Source organism: Sminthopsis crassicaudata, chromosome 1 (genome assembly GCF_048593235.1).
Source record: "Sminthopsis crassicaudata isolate SCR6 chromosome 1, ASM4859323v1, whole genome shotgun sequence".
NCBI classification, from domain to species: Eukaryota; Metazoa; Chordata; class Mammalia; order Dasyuromorphia; family Dasyuridae; genus Sminthopsis; species Sminthopsis crassicaudata.
This window is the reverse complement of record NC_133617.1, coordinates 480,101,324-480,125,807: the sequence shown is the minus strand read 5'-3', so window position 1 is coordinate 480,125,807 and position 24,484 is coordinate 480,101,324. Positions and strand designations below refer to the sequence as shown.

Genomic DNA, 24,484 nt, shown 5'->3' with positions numbered 1-24,484 from the left:
ATTCTCCAACTTAAATGTGCTTTATTAATTTTGCATTACCAGTTAGGTTATTAAATTCAATTCTTCCAGTGCCTGGAATGTGAGTGAATCGAGTTGCTATGGGAACGGCAACTTTCTGTATATAGTGACTTTTGTAAATTGTGCTTAAAAAGCGAAAGCCATTCATCAGGCTTGCTAATGAAGTGTTGTCAATGGGCGGAAATCTCTACTACACCCCTATTCCCTGTTCTAGAGACAGAACAGGTGGGTTCACCTTTCTAACATGTACAGGTGTACGATTTTCAAAACCATACCGTATTTTGGTGTATTCACTGTTTGTGTGTATAATTATTCAATTCCACTGCTCCAAGCTGTTGGTATTGAGTTTTAATTGCACACCTATTTTGTGACCGTTCCTGAATATGGAGCAGTGAATTGAATTACTATGGATTCAGCAGGATGCACTTAGATCTGTTCATTACAGAGTAAAGGGGAGAGAAGGTTAGAAAGATATTGTTCACTAGGGGTCGCAGAACTTAATTATTCCCTGTGAGTGACTCTTTTGAATAACTTGTTCATCATGTAAATCCATTGGCTGCCATTCCCTTTTTGGAGATTTGGGGCTGTTCTTATGAACAATTTAACCATGTCTTATAAAAAACAGATTGTAATGGGTTGATTCATTAAGCTCCTGTGCCTTAATAATCCTCCCTGACCAGACTCTGGTCTCTAAGTCAGAGCTTCTTGTCCGTGTGACTGCCACCCACATACCACTTAGCTGGCAGCAGTGTTCCTGATCTTTGTGATTCACAGCACAATATCAGCTACTGTACTCCTCTACTCCCCCCTCCATGTTTGCTTTTGAGGGTTTGAAATATTCCCCAGTCAATCACAAGTACTGTGTTGAGAAAATGTTTAAGGAAAAGCTTTACCTGAAAGGGCACAAGGAAGAAAGCTGAATAACTCAGAAATGTCTTTCTGGTTTTTATATTATTTGTCATGATTATAGCCATTTGGTCTTGCATTACAACCTTGAAGAGATGTGACCAAGACTACTAATGGGCTTCTTAACTATGTTAACTTTTACATTTGTGGGTGATGGAGGTAATTTTTGTTTTCATATATCCAAAAAAATGTATACTCGTTATGTAGATATCAGATTTTTGGCTGTTGACCCAACTCCATTTCATTCTCCAGTTTATTAAGGGGTTCCTTTTGGGGATCCTTACTCTATAGTATTTTCCACTGTCTTACTTCTGGTCACCACTTCCAGGGATTAGTGAAAGGGATTTGGGTATATTTTTTAGTCTCTGATCTACTTTAGTAAAAAGATCATGGTCAAGTCTTGCTGATATTTAACTAAAAAGAGTTCATTTAGAGGTACCATTTCACTGTGTGGAGGGAGAATGAAAGCAAAAAAGTAGAAACTAAATTAGAAACTTTTTGGAAGCAAGAATAGATCCTTCTGCACATTCTGTCCCCCTTGACCACTCCCCTACTCTTTCAGTGAGTAGTTTTTCTAATATTTTGCTAATATTCCCCTTCCTTTGGTTCATTTTATGTTTGTTACATTGGTCACTTGAGTGCAGATCTAAAGATTTTGTAGAGTGGAAGATGAGTGGGATCAACACTCATTTTCAATGAGTTTCTATCCTGTGATGTGACTGCTAATACACATTTTAAAAAAAAAAGTGTAATTGTGTGTGATTTACATACATTGGTAAAGAGTGATGGATGGGTTTTTTGTTTTGTTGTTTTGTTTTTTTAAATACTAAAAGGAAACTTTCCTTTATTCTTGTAAAGGAAGTCCTTTCAATCTGAGAAACTGAGCTCTGACCTTTTTCTCTCACCTGAATGTTTCCTTGAATTCTGTGCTAGTTGGCAGGCTTTCAGAAGCATTCTGATTAAGTGAGATGTTCAAAGCTTAATTTCTCCTTCCTAATTAAAAACGTGTGTCTGTCATGCTGTTGATTAATTTACATTTTCTTGCAGTCTAGCTGGAATACTGCTGTCAGCTCTCTTGACTGGTAGCATCTTGCTGCTGAACAAGTTAGGAGTCTAGAATTCAGAATTATATTAAGATTAAGGAGGACTAGGATAAGTTAACCGCAGGTGGGGTTTTTGTAGGGTCACAATTTACCCTTTGAGTCTATTCAAGAAAATAGTGCTACTAGTTGTTCTGAGTCTTTACTACATTCACTTTCAGGAGATGTGATTCTGTTTAAATTTTATTTTTACCCTCCTTCTCCCCTTATTCCAGCTGTATGTATTTTTATATGCAATTTTATATGTGTTTTTATATGCAATTTTAGAATTAAACAGTTTACTTTGTGTGTCTGAAATGAGATAGCATTTTTTTTTTTTTTTGTGGTGTAAAAATTAATTCTGGAGGCAAGTAGAAATGGAAACCACTTCAAATCTTTTGAAAGAATGTCAGTCACTTAAACAAATGTGTGTGTGTGTGTGTGTGTGTATATATATATATAAGAGAGAGAGAGAGAGAGAGAGAGAGAGAGAGAGAGAGAGAGAGAGAGAGAGAGAGAGAGAGAGAGAGTCTGTGTGTGTGTGTGTGTGTGTGTGTGTGTGTGTCTGTGTGTGTTATATGTGTGTCTTTCTGTTTATACTGCCTGGGAGAAAACTGGATGCAAGTACTAGATACAGCCTAGGTTCAGAGTTTGGGTGTCTAGTTGTTTGGCACTTGTGTTTTTTTTTAAATTATAGTTTTTATTTACCAGATATATGCATGGGTAATTTTACAGCATTGATAATTGCCAAACCTTTGTTCCAATTTTTCCCCTCCTTCCCCCCCTCCCCTCAAATGGCAGGTTGACCAATACATGTTAAATATCTTAAAGTATAAATTAAGTACAGTATATGTATACTTATCCAAACAGTTGTTTTGCTGTACAAAAAGAATAGGACTTTGAGATGATGTACAATTAGCCTGTAAAGGAAATTAAAAAAATGCAGGTGGACAAAAATAGAGGGATTGGGAATTTTATGTAGTGGTTCATAGTCATCTTCCAGACTTTTGCTGGGTGTAGCTGGTTCAGTTCATTACTGCTCTATTGGAGCTGATTTGGTTCATCTCATTGTTGAAGGATGGCATCATCCATCAGAATTGATCATCTTACAGTATTGTTGTTGAAGTATATAATGATCTCTTGGTCCTGCTCATTTCACTCAGCATCAGTTCGTGTAAATCTCTCCGGGCTTTTCTGAAATCATCCTGTTGGTCATTTCTTACAGAACAATAATATTCATATACCACAATTTATTCAGCCATTCTCTAATTGATGGGCATCCACATAGTTTCCGGTTTCTGGCCACTACAAAGAGGGCTGCCACAAACATTCTTGCACATACAGGTCCCTTTCCCTTCTTTAGTATCTCTTTGGGATATAAGCCCATTAGTAACACTGCTGGATCAAGGGGTATGCACATTTTGGTAACTTTTTGAGCATAATTCCAGATTGGCACTTGCTTATTAATGAATTTGTAAATACTTCAGTAGAATTAAACACTATTGACTTATGCCTTGCAGTGACATTACCTAGTCCTGTAAAACATTTGAAAATGAAGTGTTAGAGTGATTATATTCTTTTGCTGCTAGCACAAGAAGTTACAGGTTCAAAAACCTCTTCATGTAGTGATAAACCTTGTAAATGTACTTAAAGACTTATTCCAACACATTTGTTTTCTGCTAGTCCACCATAGAAAAAACTATTTCTTACCCTAAAGGAAATCTTTTGCAAACATACTTGCCAAAAATATGCTTTGTATTACCTTTCTGTTTATATTTTTCCCTGACTGCCTTGGTATTGATATAATTCTCCCTGATTAGATATTTGTGCAAAATTTACTCTCGGGAACCAGTGAATTTACAGACAGTCCCCTTGCTGCTCTAGCATCAAACCTTGTGGAAATGTTAATTTTGCTTTGTTCTTCAATCTTTCTTCTCTTGCACTCATCCCACTTTCCTAACCAGACCCAACATCTTTAGGTGTGTTTATTGAAAATATTTAATTTCTTCAGTTCTAGGCTTATGCTAAAACCACATCTGTCTTGTCAAAGCTCAAGATATTTTAATAACATACTATTGTTATAGCGTTTTTATAGCCAAGACCAACTTTCTTGGTGCTTCTGCTGAGAGTTGAGGCTGAGGCCATTGAGACTGTGTATAATTGCAATGTTTGCTTGGAGTATTTCAGTCTTGTATTCACCAAACTACATGTTGAAGTCTTAGATGGGTAGTTTGGGGTTTGTTTATTTGTTTGTTTTATTTGGTATTATTTCAGTGAGATTTCCTTTTACAGCTAATATTTACCTTTTTTATTGCTCTACATGGTCAACAGTTCATATCTGCTTTTACTTAGTGTTTAGAAAACCTAGCTCATGCATTGCAGAGATATAACTGTGAGATTTTAATGAATATCCAAGCATACCAAGAGTATTTATTTGTATGAGAGAGAAACATTCTACTTGAATTTTGTTTTTTGTTAACCTTTTCAAAAATTATGTGAAATAATTTATTTAAGCCAAATAACTCCACACTGTATTTGTGTGGATTCTGAGATGGATAAAGCAATGTCTTAGTCTTCATGCAACTTACAGTCTAGTAAGATGATAAGGCATATTCAAAAATAACTATGTTACAAAGTAGATATCTTAAGTATTACCAGAAGTGTAGAAAACAAAATGCCCATGAAGTTCAAGGCACTCTACAATGGCACATAGAAACGAATAGGAATAATCTGTAATGCCATTTTTCGTAGACTTTGTTTCATTTAATTAAACAGAAGTATTAATTATACATTATTGACCTAGTGTAAGAGGAGGTAAATAAAGTACTTTCTGCCCCCAAATTTCTCCTTATTTCTATTCCCCCTTTGAAGTGTTTTCATTCAACAGGATTCTGCCTGGATTCCATCCCTGATAGTAAAGCACCATCTTTATTTCCTTTCATAGCCTTTGAGACCTCCTATTTGTGTCCATTTCCTCCCCATGACATACTATAAGAGTCTTATTGATGCCCATCAGTTGATAGTGTCATTCCCTTAAAGAATTTATTTTCTTTTAGGAAGGTTTTTTTTGTTTGTTTGTTTGTTTGGTTTTTTTTTTTTTTTTTCTGTTTGATAAATGAAAACTTTCTCTTCAGGAGTACACAATGTTTTTTTTTCTTTTTTTTTTTTTCTTTTTTTTTTTTTTCTGTTTGATAAATGAAAACTTTCTCTTCAGGAGTACACAATGTTTTTTTTTTTTTTTTTTTTTTTTTTTAAGGGTCACCTGGATGCATTTAAGGCTTAGGCAGTGGTGATGCTAAGAAGTATGCCTGGCTTTTGACATCTTATATCATGTGAACAATAGACAACTCAGGGCTATGGCTCTGTTGCATTTCCTCATACTCATTCCTTAGCCCTTTGTATTCTGGATTCCAGCCTCATTACTCAACTGAAATTGTTCCCTTCAACACTATCAGTGATATTTTAATTACAAAATCTAATGGTCTTTTCTTACACTTCAGCCTCCATGACCTCTCTGCTGCCTTGGATGTGATTTACCACTTTCTCCTGCAGATACTGTCTCTTCTCTGGTTTTCATGTACTCTTCTTCCCTGGTTCTTCTACTTGTCTTTATACTACTTCTCAATCTAATTTGCTCTTTCACAGTGCATATTCTGTCCAAACTGTGGCTCAACTCTAAGACTACCCTGGGCATTCTCTGCCCTTCTCTTTAAAGCCTCATCAGGTCCCATGGGCTTAGTTATCACTTATATCATTAGCTATCAACTATCTCAAAGATAGTTCCACACTACAGGTCCAAAACTGAACTCATTATCTTTCCCTCCCCATTCTCCCCCTTTCTCATACTTACCTTTTTCTCTTGATTGCAGTGTCTTTCTTTCAGTCTTTCAGGATGGTAACTTTGACACCCAGACATCCAGTCAGTTGCCAAATGCTTGCAATTCTATTACATCTCTTGCACCTGACTTCTCTTTACTCACACAGCTCCCACTTACTTCAGGCTTACTTTTCTCACCTCTCACTTGAACAATCACAGTGACCTCCTAATTGGGTCCCCCATTCAATTTATCTTTTATGTAGCTTCCAGAGTGTTTTTCCTTAGCTGATGATCTCATGTCATTTCTATCCAGAAAACTCCAAGCAGCTTCCTTTTGCCTTTATGATAAAATATAATTCCTCTATTTTGCTTTTAAAGATCTTTCCATGGAAATATTATTATCCCCACTTGACAGAGGAGAGAGCTAAGATTTTACAAAAGTAGTGACTTGGCCAATGTCAAGTGTGAGAACAAGGACTTGAAGCTAATATCTTTTATTTTGCCTCAATTAAACCACATTGTTACAATACAGTTATAATTAGGTGGTAACACTTTAATTCATCAGGAGCTCTAAATGTCTTGAAGCTAAAAGTTGTGGGAAGGTCTCAACAGTAAGTATAAGGACTTTCAGTAAGTTAGAAACACTGGATGATTCTTTAACTCTGTAATCTTCTTTTCTTGAAGGTTCAACTATCTCAAACCCTAGAAGAATTGGGAAATCAGAAAGAAAGAGCTGAAATGGTAAGTTTGTATGTACTTCTACCAGGTACTCTTATGATAACTTTTGTTCCCTATCGTGTCAATTCTATCTGCTTAGTGATTTTTGCTATTTAAGAAAGAACTGCCTTGCCAAAATAGGTCAAAAGATTTGTTTACCTACCCCACTCTCTTCTAGTCAGCAAAAGATTTATAACTTAATAAGACTATTTTTGCAGTTTTTTTCATCCAGCTCAGGATGGGGAACTTATGGCCCATGGACCATATAAAGCCCATGAAATAATTTGGTCTGGCCCTACCAAAGTTACTGTAGGCGCTAGTGATTGAAAACTAGACACAACCACCTCCCATTGCTTGAAATTTTAAGATGATAATTTTGTATAGTCCAGCAATGATGTTATAAATACCCAGATGACCCTGGCAGAACAAAGGTTCCCCATCCCTGATCCAGAGCCTTTGTTCATTCTGTTAATCTGAAAGGGTGAATGAGAGCAGCAGATTTCCTTCATAATATAACTTCTTGCTTTACTACTACTATAACAACTACTTCTTCTTCCTCCTCCTCCTGCTCCTCCTCCTCTTCCTTCTCCTCCTTCTCCTCCTTCTCCTTCTCCTTCTCCTTCTCCTTCTCCTTCTCCTTCTCCTTCTCCTTCTCCTTCTCCTTCTCCTTCTCCTCTTCCTCCTTCTCCTTCTCCTTCTCCTTCTCCTTCTCCTTCTCCACCTTCTCCTTCTCCTTCCTCTTCTTCCTCTTCTTCTTCTTCTTCTTTTTTTTAGTAAAGAATACTTTTTTTCCCAATTATATGATAAAGCTAGTTATCAACATTCATTTTTAATAAGATTTTGAGTTCCTCCCCAAGGTGGAAAGCAACCTGATATAGGTTATATATATACAATCAATTTAAATATATTTCCACTTTAGTCATGTTGTAAAAGGAGAATCAGACAAAAGAGAAAAATCACAAGATAATAAAACAAAAGAAAAATTTGCTTTGATCTGCATTTGGGCTTTTTTTCTCGGGATGTGGGTAGCATTTTCCATCATGAATCTTTTGGAATCCTCTTGGAACATTGTTGAGAAGATCAAAGTAAATCATAATTGATGATTGCACAATGTTGCCGGTACACAGGTCAATGTTCTTTCTTGGTTTTGCTCACTTTACTCAGCATCAATTCATGTAAGTCTTTCCAGGTGTTTCTGTAATCTGCCTGCTCATTATTTCTTACAGCACAATAGTATCCATCACATTCATATACCATAACTTATTCAGCCATTCTCCAATGCATTGACATCTTTTCAGTTTCAAATTTTTTGCCACCACACCATAAAAACAAAACAAAACAAAACCTACTCTACACGTTTTTGTACATGTAGCTCCTTTCCCCTTTTGTATGATCTCTATGGGATATAGACAATGTTGAATCAAAGGGTTTGATTGCCCTTTGAACATAGCTCCAAATTGATCTTCAGAATAGTTGGATTAGTTCACAACTCTGTCAACAAAGCATTAATGTCCCAGTCTTCCCACATATTCTTCAACATTTATCATTTTCCTTTTCTGTCATATTAGCCAATCTTAATAGATGTGAGGTGGTGGTACCTTAAAGTTGTTTTAATTTGCATTTCTCTAGTCAATTGTGATTTAGAGCATATAATAGCTTTAATTTCTTCATCTGAAAACTGCCTGTTCATATCCTTTGACCATTTATCAACTGGAAAATGACTTAAATTCTTAGAAAGTGTTTCAGTTCTCTATATATTTGAAAAAAATGAGGCCATTATCAGAAATACTTGCTGTAAAATTTTTCCCCTCAATTTTTTACTTTCTTTCTAGTCTTAATTGCATTGGTTTGCTTGTGCAAAAACTTTTGAATTTAATGTAATAAAGACTATCTATTTTGCATTTCCTAGTGCCTTATATTTCTTGTTTGATCAAAAATTCTGCTCTTTTCTGTAGATCTGATTGATAAATTATTCCTTTGCTCTCCTGCTTAACTGATGGTATCACTCATTATGTCTAAATCATATATATATATATATATATATATATATATATATATATATATATATATTAACCTTTATTTTGGTATACAATGTGAAATGTTGGTCTACTCCTAATTTCTGCTATACTGTTTTCCATTTTCCTAGTAGTTTTTGTCAAATAGTGAATTACCCCAGAAGTTGAAATCTTTGCATTTATCAAACAGTAGATTATTTTAATCATCTACTATTATCTTGTATACCTAATCTTTTCCACTGATCCACCACCCTTTTTCATAGTCAGTTCACTTGCTCTCTTAATGTAAAATTAAGATATCTTAAGAGACTTCAAGTAAGCTTAGAGGTATAGCTTTATTCGTCTGCTTTAATTTGTCTTTTCAGATATCTGAGCTATATTAAGTGTTTGGTCCTGATGCTTACATTTTAAATGCTCATATACAGCATCACATTTTCTTGGGAAAACTACCTTGAACTTGTTTCATTTACTCTATTATATTTTGTCACTTCTGGATGCAGTTCTGGTTTTAATGATGCTACATTTTTCTCAACAATAAGTGAAATGACCACAGTCACCACATTCCATAATGATTGGAGGTGAATATATGAATCTGTTTGTCAGCGAACTTTAAATACTTGTTTCCCACCCCTTTCTCCATTCTCTACCTCATGTTATAAACTGCTGGGAAGTGGAAAGTTTGTAAAAGTATGTTCATAGGTATATCAGAATGTATCTATTCCTATATTCTAGATAATTATTTGGATTAATTTAGATAATTATTGGGTTAATTCTGATCCCAAACTGGATATACCTTTGCTTCCCTTGTTTACTGTAGTTAATTGAGGTTTAAGTATTTGATAGAATTTTGGAGTAAGAACAGTTTGAGACAGAGAGCCAGTTCATGTCTCAGCTGGGTTTCTGTCCTGTGACTTTCTTATTCCTAGATAATGATTGTGTCAGTAATTCATACTTTAGCAGGTTGGGAGGTCTCATAAGTGAAGGGTTTATTTTCTGTTGACTTTAAAGAAGCTGGAAAGAAAGGAATGTGTATTTGTGAAGACTGCTTCATCCATTTGGGTTGGGGGGGACTCTGGGGAGAATCCTGATATTGTGTATGTCAGAGTGTTTCTCTTCCTGAATGTTGACCTGAATTGAAACATGCCCAAGGGTCTTGTTTTCTGTAATGTGCACAAGGCCAAGAAAAATTAGAAACTAATTCATTCTAACCACATGAGAAGGATGTGGAGTGTGGTTATAAACATTTCAGAAACTACCCTAAAGATGTCCTTAAATCTGGAATTCCCAGTTTCCTAAAGAGGACTTACATGGCATCCAATTAGCTTGACTGCTTCAAGTTTTAGAGAAAAAGAAACCAACTTTTTTGATGTTATTTCTTTGGGCAGAGGGTCAAGAGATAGAGGGCAAAGGCTGCTGACATTGTGCCTTGTCTTTTTTGGATGCTACACACCACAGATCAACAAACCACTAGTGCCTTGTTCAGTAGCTACGTTCATGTGATTTGAAGAGGCCCTTGACTCTGTCATATTGGATTGCAGATTAACCTGTAATCAGTTGGATGTGTTGGGGTGTGTGTGCCATTTATTAGGACACATTTTTCATTCTCGTAGAATCAGCTTGCATCCCTCTGTGACTCGCCGGTATAATTGCTGTCCCATCCAGGTCCCGCCTGCCCCCCTCATTACTTGGCCTAATAGTATGATCTAGTACATTCTGACATATCATTGGGTATGCTATACTGGAAGTTAAATATAAAGTATGTGGAGAGGAGTGGAGAGGGACGATTCTGCTAGCCGAGTCCCTCATTATAGCTGGAGAGAAATTGTTGAATGTAAAGAGATAAAGTTATCTTGCCAGGGTTAAATGGTAAGCTAGATGACAGAACCACTTTAGGACTTAAGATTTGGTTCTTGCTACAGTTTTTCTTCCCTCTTCCCTATTCTCTTCCCCATGTATACCTTTTGTGGTTTAGATCTGGTGAAATAATGCAGTGGAATAGGATATAATACAACGTATCCCAATAGTATTTAGTAAGTGCATACTTTGTGCAGAGTAGTCTCCTGGAAAGCAGGAGAAATGAAAAGCTGAATTAAGTATCATGAAGGTTACAGACTAGTAGAGGTCAGATAAGACGCCAACGCAGATAACTCTAGAAGCCAACATTATATGAAAAGTGCATCAGATATTCCTCTCCCAGGCTACCTCTTTGGAAGCCCTTAATGTGTGATTGCAGGATATGGCCTCAGTCCCTTTCCTTTCTCTTTTCACTCTGTGGCTGTTCTCCCTGTCTTTGATTTCCATCTTCAGACCTGAGATTTCAGATCTCAAAACCTTGTTCCACCTGTTGTCGTGATTGTCCCTTGATTTTTCGTTCTCCCGTTCCTTATCACTTTGATGTTAAGATGGGGTATCAGAGGAGACTCAGGCCGCTTCTTGTCCTGATCTCTAACTGACGGAGATAGTGCTTGTCAGTGGCTTCATCCTACTAATGGCCTTTTCTTTGTGTATATAAATGAGAGAATAAACACCTGCTGGATGCTATCTGACAGTCTACTCTTCCTCAGGTGGTTTCTGGAGGGAATCTGGCAACTCTGTGACAATTCTGTCCCTACCTCTTGTTTTAGTACCACATGTTCCCAGGAGTAGGACTAAGATACTTGGGCTTGGGGCAGCTAGATGGCATTGCAGACAGAGCACCAGCCCAGCCCAGAGTAAGCTGTTCTTTACCCTCTGATGGGAAGATCAGTACTGAAATGGGAGGTGGGAAAGCAACTATTGTTGGTTATGATGAAGTCTAACAGGTGTGGGGTAGGGAGGGTGGTTGTAGTGAGAGTTTCAAAGTTGATTCTATGGTGCAGAATGATGGGTTTCCGGAGATCATGAAGTCCAGAAAAGCAGTTAATTGGGAAATGATAACAATTCACAATACTCTATAATAATCCATATGCTACTTTATGAGTTTGTGGTTTCTATGTTTCTCAAACTTCCTTAGCTAAATTTTCTTCTCAGGGTGAACTATGCACTTTATTTCCGTTATCTCTCCCCTTGCTATCCCCTTGGAATATGTTGCAAATGGGTTGTTCAGTGAATGTAGACTTATGGTGTTAAAATTGGAAGAACCACAGAGATGATCTAATCCAACTGGTTTACTTTAACAGAGTAGTTAATAAAGATATAGTTCTAGAACTGCTTACTTATACATTAGTGGTAGAGCTGGGATGCTACCTCCCTCCTACCTAGAATGCTTTCCTTTCCTTTTCTCTACTTCTGGCAGTACTTGACTGAAGTCCTACCTTCTACAGAAGGTTTTTTTCCAGTGCCCTTCCTTGTATCCTTCCTCCTCCCCAGCTACTAGTGCCTTCCATCTGATACTATCTTCCACCTTCTCCCTCCCTCTCTTCCCCCCTTATATACTCATACCTCTATATGTATATATGTATCTAAAAGCAGATATCTATCTTTTGCATGCAGTTTTTGTGGGCTTTTTGCATGTTGTCTCCTATAAGGGCAGAGACTTAGAATAGCCCTTTTTCTAAATGCTCTTCACTTATTTGTACAATATCTAACTTAGTAAAATGCTTAATAGGTTTCCCTCTCATTGCTTTCCTGAACTTCATGGATGCTTGAAACTCATCCTGCCACAAGATGAAATCCATTCTGAATCAGTAAATGTTATCTTCCTCTATTAGACAGTGAGCCCTTTGAATGCAGGGACTGTCTTATGACTTTCTTTGTGTTCTTTTTACTTAGCATGATACTAGCAATAGGAAATACTTATTAAGTGTTTATTGATTCTGACTCTAATTACTTGCTGATTGACTAAAACCTAGCCTTGTGATTTCTAGTTCATTTAGTAAGCTTTATTTACAAAGGCAAAGAATTTGGAGAAAATGGTAGCAGCTCATATTTTCCATTGTTGAATTACTGACAAGAAAGGATACAATAACAGAACACTTTAACAGATTCATTCTTGGTAATTCAGAAGTTTTACTTTGGGAGAACTGGTCTTTAAATGTGATTAACCAGTTCCATGGGCAACTGATCATTCTCTACCTTTTATAGGGACCATTCATTTTAGAGCTTTTCATTAGAAAGTCCATCTTATGACTCTCAGAAAGACTCAATCTCTGTATTAAACAAATGATGAATAAATGAAAAATGTTATTAAACTTTGTGCTAAGTTCTGAGCTTTTCTAGTTCCAAAAGTAAGATGGGCACATTTGGACGCCTTTCTAAATTTTCTCCCTACCCAAAGTGACTCCTCTTACCATGAGGCGTTGACCAAGATTATCTGTGCTAGATACTCCCAGTGGCAAGGTGAATAGCATTTATGATAAAGCATAGGGAGCTGGGAGATCCTGACTGAGAAGTATTGTTTAGCTGACATGGTCACCTAGATGGGACATGACTAGGATGATGAAAAAATGACCCTTCCCTTCCACTTTCCTATGTCTTTGTGCATTTAGCCCAGGTTCCCAGGGTGATATCTGTGTCAAATATTGGGAGTCAGAATTCTGGGAAGAATGGTCCACCATTATTTACTTAATCATGTTGTTTCCTTGTTAAATATCTAAGGCCTACTAGTTGGTTGTTGTGATTCTCTAGCTCTCTGTGTGGGGCAAGTTCATTTGTTATTTATCTTCTCAGAAGATCATATATACTTTCCCCCCATGCTGTACATTTCAGTAGAATGGAAATTTGGTCAGGATATTGACAGTTTTGGGTTTTTTTGTTGTCATTGTTGTTGTTTTTTGTTTTGTTTTGTTTTGTTTGTTTGTTTGGCTTTATTTTGTTTTGTTTTTGTCTTTGTGTTTCTAGCATCCAGAATGGTGCCTTGTACATAGTAGGTGCTTATTCATTGTTTGTTGAGGTAAACATCTGTTTACCTTGCTCTGGTAAATTATGTCATTACTTCTATCTCATGATTCCGTTATTATTTTCCTAGCCTAAAAAAAAAAAAAAAAAAAAGTCAGTTTACTGCTTGGAGGGGAAAGAAGAAATTTAAACAGCTTTAGCTAATTACAGTCGACAAGACAAAGGCAGTTTGACTTTCCAATATTAATTAGCAAACCCATACTAATTAGCTTGTATAAACGTAGTTCATGCTTCTTTTCTTAAATGCAATTAATATCACAACTGAAGATGTCACTAGGCTTTTTTGGCTGTATCATTAACATACTTCACCCTAATTAGATATGGCCAGTAATGGCTGAAGAAATGAGTTTGTGATCACAAACATTTTTTAAAAAATCTTCTAATATTTTGCATCCTTTAGGAAGGGTGAACTTAGAATTTATTTTCTAATTTAAGAGAAATCATATCCATCATGATACTGTGTAATTAGAATAGTACAATTCTTATTCTCCTTTCCCTTTCTTCAATCTATTTATTTGTTTGTTTGTTTGTTTGTTTAATTGATTTCCTTTACTTGCTGCCATTGAGACACATGATATTGGTCTGAACAGGCTAAGGATTCAAAGAGTTATAATTGGGAAGTTGAACTGTGCTTGAAATTGTGACCTACTATGAAATGTGCATTTTGCACTAAAATGTGCATTTTGGACCTTTAAGGTTTATAAAATATATTACTCTGAGATGCATAGTACAACTATTATTATTATTATTTTCATTTTATAGTTAAAGGATATTAACTTATTGAGATTATGAGACTGCCTTATTTTACATAGGAAATGGCAGATAGAACTGAGATCAGAGCATTCTTTCTACAAGACAGTGCCACCAAGGTATTAGTAATGATCATTTTACACATGTGCACACAGGTATCTATCTACATGGGTCCGAGTGGATGTACATATGTGTTACCTCAAATAAAATTGGTCTTACCACTGTCTAATTGCATGGAGTCTTTAGCTAATAACAATAACAGGAACAATACATAATATTTACATAGTGCTTGAAAATTAGCTAATTCCTTTCCTAATAACTTTCTAAGATGGGTACATTTAAAAACAAAACCAAAAAAACTTGTAAAAATCTTCTGGTCTTTTAATTAATATTTACAAAGTACTTTACATATAGTATTTCATCTAATCCTCACAACACGCTATGATTTGTGCTACTCTTATCTCTGCTTTTCAAATGAGGCTCACAGATTAAGTGGTTTTTATAGGATGAGACAGATAATGTCAGTGGCAGGATTAAAATCCATTTCTTCCTGACCAAATGAAGTCCAACATCATATCCATTACACCATGTTGCCATCTAAATATATCATAGAAGCTTACTCAAATCCAAGATTTTGCATAGTACTCAGAGGAAGTAAATGAGTGAAGGGCTTGCAGACCAAATGAAAACAAAACTGAAATCAGTGGAAGTCTTTCCCAAGATCACAATGAAATGAACTAGAAACTGCAAAGCTCTGATGCAGTCCAATGAAATAATTCAGAATTTCTTTGAGTGCATGCTAAGATCTTTTTAAAACAAACCAAGGATTTGTACTCTTGGATCTTGACATTGTATGCTGAATTATATTCACCTAAATTTTATAAGATCTTATTTGGGACAACTAGTTGATGTAATGGATAGAGCTCTGAGCCTGGAGTCAGGAAGACTCTTCTTCCTGAGTTCAAATCTGTCTTCATATACTCATTAGATGTGTGATCCCAGGGCAAGTCACTTCACACTGTTTGCCTCAGTTCCTTCATCTGTTAAATGACCTGGAGGAGGAAATGGCAAACCACTCCAGTATTGTTGCCAAGAAAACCCCAAATGATGTCATTTTCAGTCATAACTGAAATTACTGAACAACAACAAAAACAAAAAAATCTTATAAAACATTTGCTCAGTTTTTTCAAAGAATTTTCCTTTAGAATTTCTTTCCAGCTTTATTCTTTTTTTAGAAAAATAAGTAAAATGAACCATTGCTACTAGCATTCTTTGACATAAAAGCAAAATGAAACCTAAGCATTTAATGATTTTTCTCAGTTCTTCACCCAAAAGAAAACTTTGAAGATGCTAGTACTGGATCCCTAGTGCCTAAGTTTCATGTGTAATTTTCTTTTTAGCAGACTACATTAATTTTCCTTAGTCAGATACTTCCAAAAGCTAGAGATAGTCATGGTATGGGAGTATCATTCTCTGTGTAGCTTGTCTTTCTAGGAAAATGATCCTAATGTAAAAAGGGGATAGGAAAAAAGACATTTGTTTTCTTTACTGAGCCCTTGTTATTGCTCTATAATTACTTAGGTGCATCTGGCCATGAAAGGATTTTCCTTATTTTGGTGCAGAATCCCAAGTTGAGTCATACTAATTTCTGCCCCTGAGAAGTTTAATCCTAGTGGAACAATATTATTGACAACTTTAAGGATAGCTTTGCAAGGGTGAAACCAAAGGCCAGTATTTGCAATGGAAGGAAAAGTGGTTTGCTGAACATTGTCAGGCAGCTAGCCTCAGTTCCTGAAGTATGGATGTTTGTGTCCATAGTTCTGTGTATAGGTTTATTAAAGATTTTTGGTGTCAGCAGTCAAATATACCTTGCCTACTACTTCACTGTGTTCTACTTCCATATTATTTGATTTTCTCTGGTATTACGAAATTCAGTGCAATTACTCTGATTTAGTAGGAAGCCTGCAGATGGAGAAGAAGCTTTGTTCTAGAACAGTAGGTAGTGAGAAGAAAGTTGTTTTGCTTTTTAAACAACTCTAAGGATTTTAGTTTAAGAACAGCTTCTTGGTTCTTTTCCATTCTCTTTCTATAAATCATATTGAAAGATGTGATTTAAATGATGGGTTGAACTAATATTAACTCACCTTTTAAAGTACTTTAAATTTTTCTGAGTATTCACAGCAACTCTGTGAGGTACTGCAAATGGTGATACTCCCATTTTACAGATGAGGAAATTGAGGCTGAGAGCTTTAGACACTTATCCAAAGAAACCTAACAAGAAAATATAAGAGTTGGTATTTGATCCTAATTACTTTCCCTCCATGTCATATACTCTTTTCACAGTGTTGCAAATGACTAAAAAGTACCAAAAATAGGATCAACACTACCTCAAAACATAACTCCTCTGAATATAAATGAGAACAAAATCTTGGTGTTGATTAGATTACCAGATAACTCCATAGGGGGGAAAAATCCACTATTTAGAGCTAAAGGGACTGAATATTTTTTTATGTATGTCTAATAATACATACTACTTGAAGTATGACTACATGTCTACATACTACTTGTAGTAGACTACATGTCTACTTGAATTTAGCCTCTAAGGAGTATTCATTTCAAACCACAGATTCCTCTACAAGGCAATGAGACAAAACTTCAGAAGCATTTTATAAAAGACAGGGTTGGTCCATAGAATTGACAACTTCTGTCTATTGTCTGTCTTTTGACAAGTCCATTCCTAAGTGACTGACGGAAGTCCAAACCATAAAGTACCTGCCAATCCACAGAAGCAGAATCATAGTGGCTTATTAAAATAGGAAGTAATCAATGATAAATTCATTGTCACAAACCATACCCCTGGAGTACCTGAGTTGGCTTCATTGCCTATCTACAGGTGACAGAGAGACACTGTTCTGTCTTTTTGCCTGCTCTATTCTTGAATACAGGAGAGAAAGATGGCATTTATTTCATCCTGTTCCTTCCATCTATGTCCTGACCTGGCCTATTCTTGCCCATTTAGATGAAGAAAAATGCTATTTCGTCATGTTCCTTTTACAGGTCTCTTGGCCTGTTTATAAGGAAAGCAGAGAGTGACCTACTACACTGAGAGGACTTCAATCCGATGCCAAACTGATAGGGATATTGATAGCCAACCGAGGTCATTGGATCATGATTAAACAACTTCTCACCTGGTTACACCCTCCCCATGCTATTGATTCTGAATCACTAACTCTCATATACTCAAAGCCATTCTCTGGCTCCCACTGTTAGTTTCCTTATTTTTATCTCATTCAACTTTGATCTGCCCAGCAATATCCCACTCTAGAGCCACTGCCTCCTTCCACACTTTGACATCCTTGCCCCATCAGTAAAAACCTTGCTTCCATTTTCAATCATCTTTTTCTTTGCCATGCTTATCTCTCACTGAGACCTGACTCCCCATTGCCAACATTTTTCCAGCACTGGCTGCACTTTGACTTACTCCTCTCACTTACTAGTTGAAGTAGAATAGAATGTCCCTGGCTTTTCATTGCCACTTCCAAGTTTCCTTTTTACTACCACTAATTAGTTATCTCTTCATTGACCTATATTCAATCTGTATCTTCAATTTCAGCAAAATTCTGATAGTTGTTGTCTATAGACCTCTTAAGACATACCCCTTATTTCCATCATAAACTCAATGCCTGGATTACTTTATTTCTCTTCTCCTTCACTCCTGCCATCATGGTAGGAGATTTTAATACTTTTTTTTCTCCCTCTCCTTAACACATTGGCAAAACAATTCAAATCTATACTATTCTCCTAAGCCCATTGTCTCTTTGTTCTATCACTAATTTTACCCTCTGAAACTTTAGCCTTAGATTATTGCCATGCTCTACTGCCTTTGCTTATATTCATATACTATTAAACACAACTAGGGAAAATCACATAATCAGAAATTTATTAGCACTTTTGTATACTACCAGTGCAAACTAGCAGAAAAAGATACAAAGTTAAATTCCACTTAATTATAGGTACATAAAGGGGCAGCTAGGTGGCTCAGTGGATAGAACACCAGCCTTGAATTTAGGAGGACCTGAGTTCAAATCTGGTCTAAGACCCTAACACTTCCTAGCTGTGTGACCCTGGGCAAGTCACTTAACCCCAGTGGGGGTGGGGGATGGGAATTATAGGTACATAATTATCAAATATATGAAAGTCTTAAGTCACACAACAATTTTATGAATATGGCTGCTAGTTTCTGTTTGTGAAAATAAAGATAGATATTAATAATTGGAGAAATATTAACCATACCTGGGCAAGCTGAAGCATTATAATAAAAAATGAAGTTATATACATTAATTTATTTAACATCTTACCAATTAAAGTACCAAAGGTCTACCTTTTAGAACTAGAATACAATAATTAAATTAATCTTTTGGAAAGAAAAAAAGATTTTATTACATTGGCATTCCCTACCCACAAGAACAAAATATTCTTCCAAGGCACTGAGTATCACACTTCTAAGCAGAGCTCAGTTACTTCCTGTTATTTGGAAATAAAAATCCCCCTCTGTGAAATAGCTGTAACTTCAGGAAGTTTTTCTTTTCATCAAACATTCTGTAGCATGCCACAGTACTTTTTTCTTGGTTCCATTCTTTTCAAATTTTTTTTTTTTTAACTAGAATTGGATGAATTCATAGATCACAAACCTGTCATATTTGAAAATGTTATGAAGCTGGGAATATAGGGATAGATGAGATTTGGACCTATGTTTTTTTTAAGTATGGGGAACATTGCAGATCAGTACCTTTTCTGTAATTTAGAGGTTTAGAAAGTTAAAACAGGCACTTAGAGATGAAGTGATTTGTCCAGGATTGATGATCTGGATGTATCAGGGGAACAAAGCTTTTTGATTCTATATGCATGATGCCATGCTGATTCTTTGAATCAAGAGGATTGAATGACCAACTTTTTTTGATCCAACACTCTGTATTCCAGTTAACCGTAATTGAAAAATAAGTTCAGTAGGATAGATCCAGAATTAACTTGGTACAATAAGCAAGTATAATTACATGTTATAACAAAACTTGCTGAAGCTATTATAATAATTGCTAAGTGGGGATGAGGGTAATACTTTGCAATTTTTTTTTAATCTGGGGCATTTAAAAATATTTTCTCATTTATTACAAGGTATTTGACAGATGTCAATAAACATGAATACTTCCTTATAAAAAGAATAGAAAAAAGAGAATTATATGTGGCACTGTAATTTTGTATTATGTACAACTTCTTTATAAAAAGTATGTTAATTTAATACAGTTCCACTGTGATCTTGTCAACATTTACTCTCTTTTTTGTGAAATCTTAGTGCTGTATTCCCTTCTTTCCTTTCTTCCTTCCACCTGTCAGTCTCTCTCTTTTGACTATCACTTCCTACTTCTCTATTTGCCATTATAAATCACTTTCTAATAAAATATTCCCTATTAGTAAACAAGTTAAGAAAAAGCAAATTTCAGTGTATTGGCAATGTGTGAAAATGTATGTTTTGTTTTGTGCCTTTAAGTTCATCTCCTTAATATAAAATGGGAAGCATGATTTATCATGTCAAAAATAAATAAAAATAAATTATTCATCTGCCTTCTGGAGTTGTAATTGGTCATTAATTGACTGTATTTCTTCTGTCTTCCATAGTTTCCCTTTAACATATTATAATCATCATATGAATTATTCTTCTGGCTATATTCATATCATTGAATCAATTCATACAAGTCTTTCAGGTTTATGTGAAGGCCCATTTTTCATAACTTCTTAGAGAGAAATTGTATTCCATTAAAGACATGTGCCATAGTTTGTTTAGCTGTTCCCCAGCTGAGGCACTGATTTTCTCCCTCAAATATCTAACAGTGAAATCAAGTGATAACTATAAATATTTTTGTTTATGTAATTATTTTTTAAAACTTACCTCTTTGATGCTTAGTGATGTTATTGATGAGTCAAAGGGCATTTTAATATTTGTGGTGTAGTGCAGAATAACTTTCTTAATGTTTAAATTGGTTATTCATACAGTACTGTTGTTATTGTACTCTTCTCCTGGATACTATTTGATCTCTAGGTCCTGCTGTACTCTTTCCTGGGCTTATTTGACCATCCTTTCTCAATTTTCTTTGCTGGATCTTCATTCAGGTCATATCCACTCATCATGGAGTCACCTACAATTCTCTGTTGGGCCTGTTTCTTTTCTTTCTCCATTTTATCTCATTTAGCAGTCTCATCAGCTTCAATCAATTCAGTTATCAATTCTTTGCTTAATGTTTCCCATATCTGTCTATTTAGCCTTCATCTTTCAGCTGAGCTCTAGTCTCACATTACTAATTGCCTTTTGGATTTTCTAAACAGCATTTCCCATAGACCCTAACATTTTGATATGCCTAAAACACAACTCATTATCTTCTGCCCACATACCTTCCCCTCTTCCTGGCTTTATTATTAATGTCAAGACCCCGGGCTAACCTTGTCATCCTCCAGTCTTCTCCCACTCACTCCACATATCCAGTGTGCTGTCGAGCCTTATTGTCTCTACCTTTCATTTATGTCCTCTTTCTCCTAGTATAGTAGCTGCCTCGTTGCAGGTCCTTAGTGCCATTTATTTGGACTATTTTAACAGCTTTTTGTCTGTCTCAAATCTTTCTCTGTTCCTATCCACCTTCTGCTCACCTGCCAGTGATTTTTCCCAAAGGATGAATCTCCTCCTGTCATTCCCTCCTCAATTAAAAAAACAAACCTCAAAGATCAAATGCAACATCCTTTGGAATTTAAGGCACTTTACAACTTGATCGCTTCTTATCTTGCTAGTCTTCTAAACACTTTACTGTTCTATATGTATTCCACAATCCAACACCTCTGACTTTGTTTTTCATACCTGACACTCCTTCTCCTGCCTAAATATACATGTATATACATATCTATGTATATATTCTATCATTATGTATTTATCCTATCTTTTGTCTCTGTCTGTCTCTCTCCCTCCCACCCCCTCCACCCTCTCTTCTCCTCTCTTTCCTTCTCTTTCTTTTTGCAGCTCTGAGGCTTGCATTATGTTTAGTATCTTGCTCAAGGTATTGAGGGTAGCTAGACCTAGTCCTTTGTTTCCTGGATTGACAATTTGCCTTCTGCACTGGAATTAAAGGCTGTTTCACACTCTTCTTGCTGAGCCAGCTCAGAGGGTCTCAGTTGCTGATCAGTACTTTGAGTAAGATCTTTCTGCTGCCTTTTCCAGACACCGTCTGCACGGGGGTTGTGTTTCCCCCAAGTGAGACTGAAGCCCTTCCAAGAAGCTGGAAAATTGCTTCATTCCATTTTTTTGTAGGTTCTGTTGTTCCAGAATCTGTTCAGAGCCTTGGTTTCATGTTGTTTACAAGGAAAACCTGGAGAGCTCAGGCAACTTCCTTGGCTTCTTTCCTTCATTTTGTCTCCACACAATTTTCTCTCTTTTTTTTTTTTTTTCTTTTCTTTTCTCTTTTTAAAGTCCAATGAGTTCATTCCATTTATATTTGTGATTATAATGGTTAATTTTATATTACCCTCTGTTATATAATTTTTACACACACAGATACATGCATACATACATACATACATACTCTGCCAATCCTCACTCTCCCATTTCCAAAGAGAAAGAAAATCCGATTGACATTTATTTGATATAATTGAAGTAATCTATTCCTTCTCATTTCTTCCCTTACTCTGTTGACCAAATTCTGACCTTGATCTCTGGACTTTATACAATGTTAAATAATTTCTAATTGATCCACCCTCTGAAGTTGACATTTTTATATTTGTTAGCTATATCCCATTACCTTTATTCTCCTCACCTGTTCATTTACTTGCTTTTTTAACTCCCATCCTTAACTGTTTCCTTGTTGAATTTAATGTGTTTATGCATTAGTATAAACTCTTGGTATAAAGTCTTAAATACTCTTAGTATCTCTGGTGTGTGTGTGTGTGTGTGTGTGTGTGTGTGTGTGTGTGTGTGTGTGTGTGTGTGTGTGTGTGTGTGTGTGTATTCACTCTTTTTTTTTTCTTTTCTTTTTGCTGAGGTAATTGGGGTTAAGTGACTGACCCAAGGACTCAGGGCTGGGAAGTGTTAAGAGTCTGAGGCACCTAGCTGCCCCCATGTGTATTCAACCTTTCTTTGTATTGTTTAAATAAGAAAGGATCAAAAAATTACTGATCCTTATTCTGCTTCTCAAATAGCGTTTTGAAATTTGAAGGAGAGGCAGCTAGGTAATGGATAGTGGATAAAGGGAGTGGATAGAGCACTAGCCTTGAAGTCAGGAGGACCTGAGTTCAAATCCAACCTCAGACAGTATGTGTGTGTGTGTGTGTGTATGTGTGTGTGTGTGTGTGTGTGTGTGTGTGTGTGTGTGTATGAAGGAAATGTGAAATTTCAGTGATGAGGAAAAATAAATGTAATATTTCCTCCCATCCAAGTTCATGGAAAAAAATTTATTTATGGACAAGAGACTCTTTACCTGAGAGACCTCTTCATTATGGAAAGCTCCAGTTCATTTCTGGATTCTCTTTTTTGTGAGCCAGCACATTTGGAATGGTGATGGACATATTACTTCTATGGCTTCTCAACTAACAATCTACCTTCTACAGGAAACTTTCCCCAACCCCTCTCTTTCTTATATAATAGCTTTTTATTTTAGGAATACATGCAAAGATAGTTTTCAATATTCACCCTTGCAAAACCTTGTATTCCAATTTTTTTTCTCCCTCCCTTCTTCCCACTCATCTCTCCTATACAGCAAGTAATCCAATATAGGGTTAAGCATGTGCAATTTTTCTAAACATATTTCTACATTTATCATACTGCACAAAAATTAGATCAAAAGGGAAAAAATTGACAAAGAAATAAAAACCAAGCAAACAACAACAGGAAAGGTGAAAATACTTTGTTGTGGTCCATATTCAGTTCCCATAGTCCTTTTTCTGCATGCAGATGGCTCTCTCCAGCACAAATCTATAAGAAATGCCCTGAATTATCTTGTTGCTGAAAAGAGTTAAGTCTATCACAGTTGATTATCACCTAATCTTCTTGTTGCTGTGTACATTGTTCTCTTGGCAATATTCACTTCACTTAGTATCAGTTCATATAAATCTCTCCAGATATTTCTGAAATCATCCTGCTGAATGTTTTTGATAGAATAATTTTCCATTACATTCATATACCATAACTTATTCAATCATTCCCTACTGATGAGCATCCACTCAGTTTCCAGTTCTTTGCCACTACAAAAAGGGCTGCTACAAACATTTTTGCACACATAAATCTTTTTCCCTTTTTAATGATTGCTTTGTTATGCAGACCCAATAGAGACACCATTGGATCAAAGGATATGCAAGGTTGGATAGCTCTTTGGGCAAAGTTCCAAATTGCTCTCCAGAATGGCCCAACCCTTCTTAATTCTAATGCCTTCTGTCTGCAAATTATTGCCTATTTATCCTGTTTATGGCTTGTTTGTTTATATATTTTTTTCCATGTTGTCCCTTCCAAGAGATTTTTTTTTTTTTTATCTCTAGTGCTTAATATGATATTTGGCACATAGTGGGTGCTTAATAACTATTGGTTGATTTATTGATCAATAGCTGTGTGTATTAAAGAACAATAGTACTCCTCAATTTCCACATTTACTAAGTGTCTGCAATACATAGAACACTGTCTAAGGTGTTAGATAATAATTTACATTTTCCCCCCATTTATTTCCCTGATTTTAAAAAGGAAAAAATGGAGGTGTCAAGAAGTGAAATGTCCTTTCCATGATCACATAGTTAATAAGTGTCAGAGGTGGACACTACTGCTCTTTTGTTTTAGAAATCAGGCCAGAATTTGTCTATATGGTTTAATTACCCAATCACTAATATATCATATCTCTGTTCCTCGTTTATAATATGTCAAAGGCAACCCATGTTGCCTGACTGCAGGTCATGTATTCTTTCCATTATATTCTGCTTCCTCACTATTGAATACACAATAATATTGAGTTGATGATCTCTGACCCTTTTGAAGACCTTGGCAAGATTTAAGTGTGAACCTGGCTTGGTTAATTGGTTAGGCTTCACCAAGTAGAAAGCTTAGAAAGTGGAAATGTTGAAAATTGCCTGGAAGGGCAAGGTAGAATTGAGGTAGATGTTGTGTAGTCTGATTTATCCACAGAGACCAAAAGATCAGAAAGCAAACCTTTCTCTCTCTGACTTCTGGGTAAATAATGAATGGATTTTTCTCTTCCCTTTAGAGAGAATCACTTAATTGAGGCTGACAAGTC

At 35.9% G+C, this 24,484-nt stretch overlaps 1 protein-coding gene across 4 annotated transcripts in view; it reads left to right on the top strand.

Annotated features, from left to right (window-relative positions):
• The window catches only part of MAD1L1 (mitotic arrest deficient 1 like 1), an 862,777-nt gene that overhangs the window by 444,482 nt on the left and 393,811 nt on the right, over positions 1-24,484 (top strand). For all 4 annotated transcript variants that reach the window (XM_074281152.1, XM_074281151.1, XM_074281153.1 and 1 more), the window contains one exon: positions 6,505-6,561. In XM_074281152.1, coding sequence (XP_074137253.1) covers positions 6,505-6,561 — 57 coding nt within the window. The remainder of the gene's footprint in view (positions 1-6,504; positions 6,562-24,484) is intronic.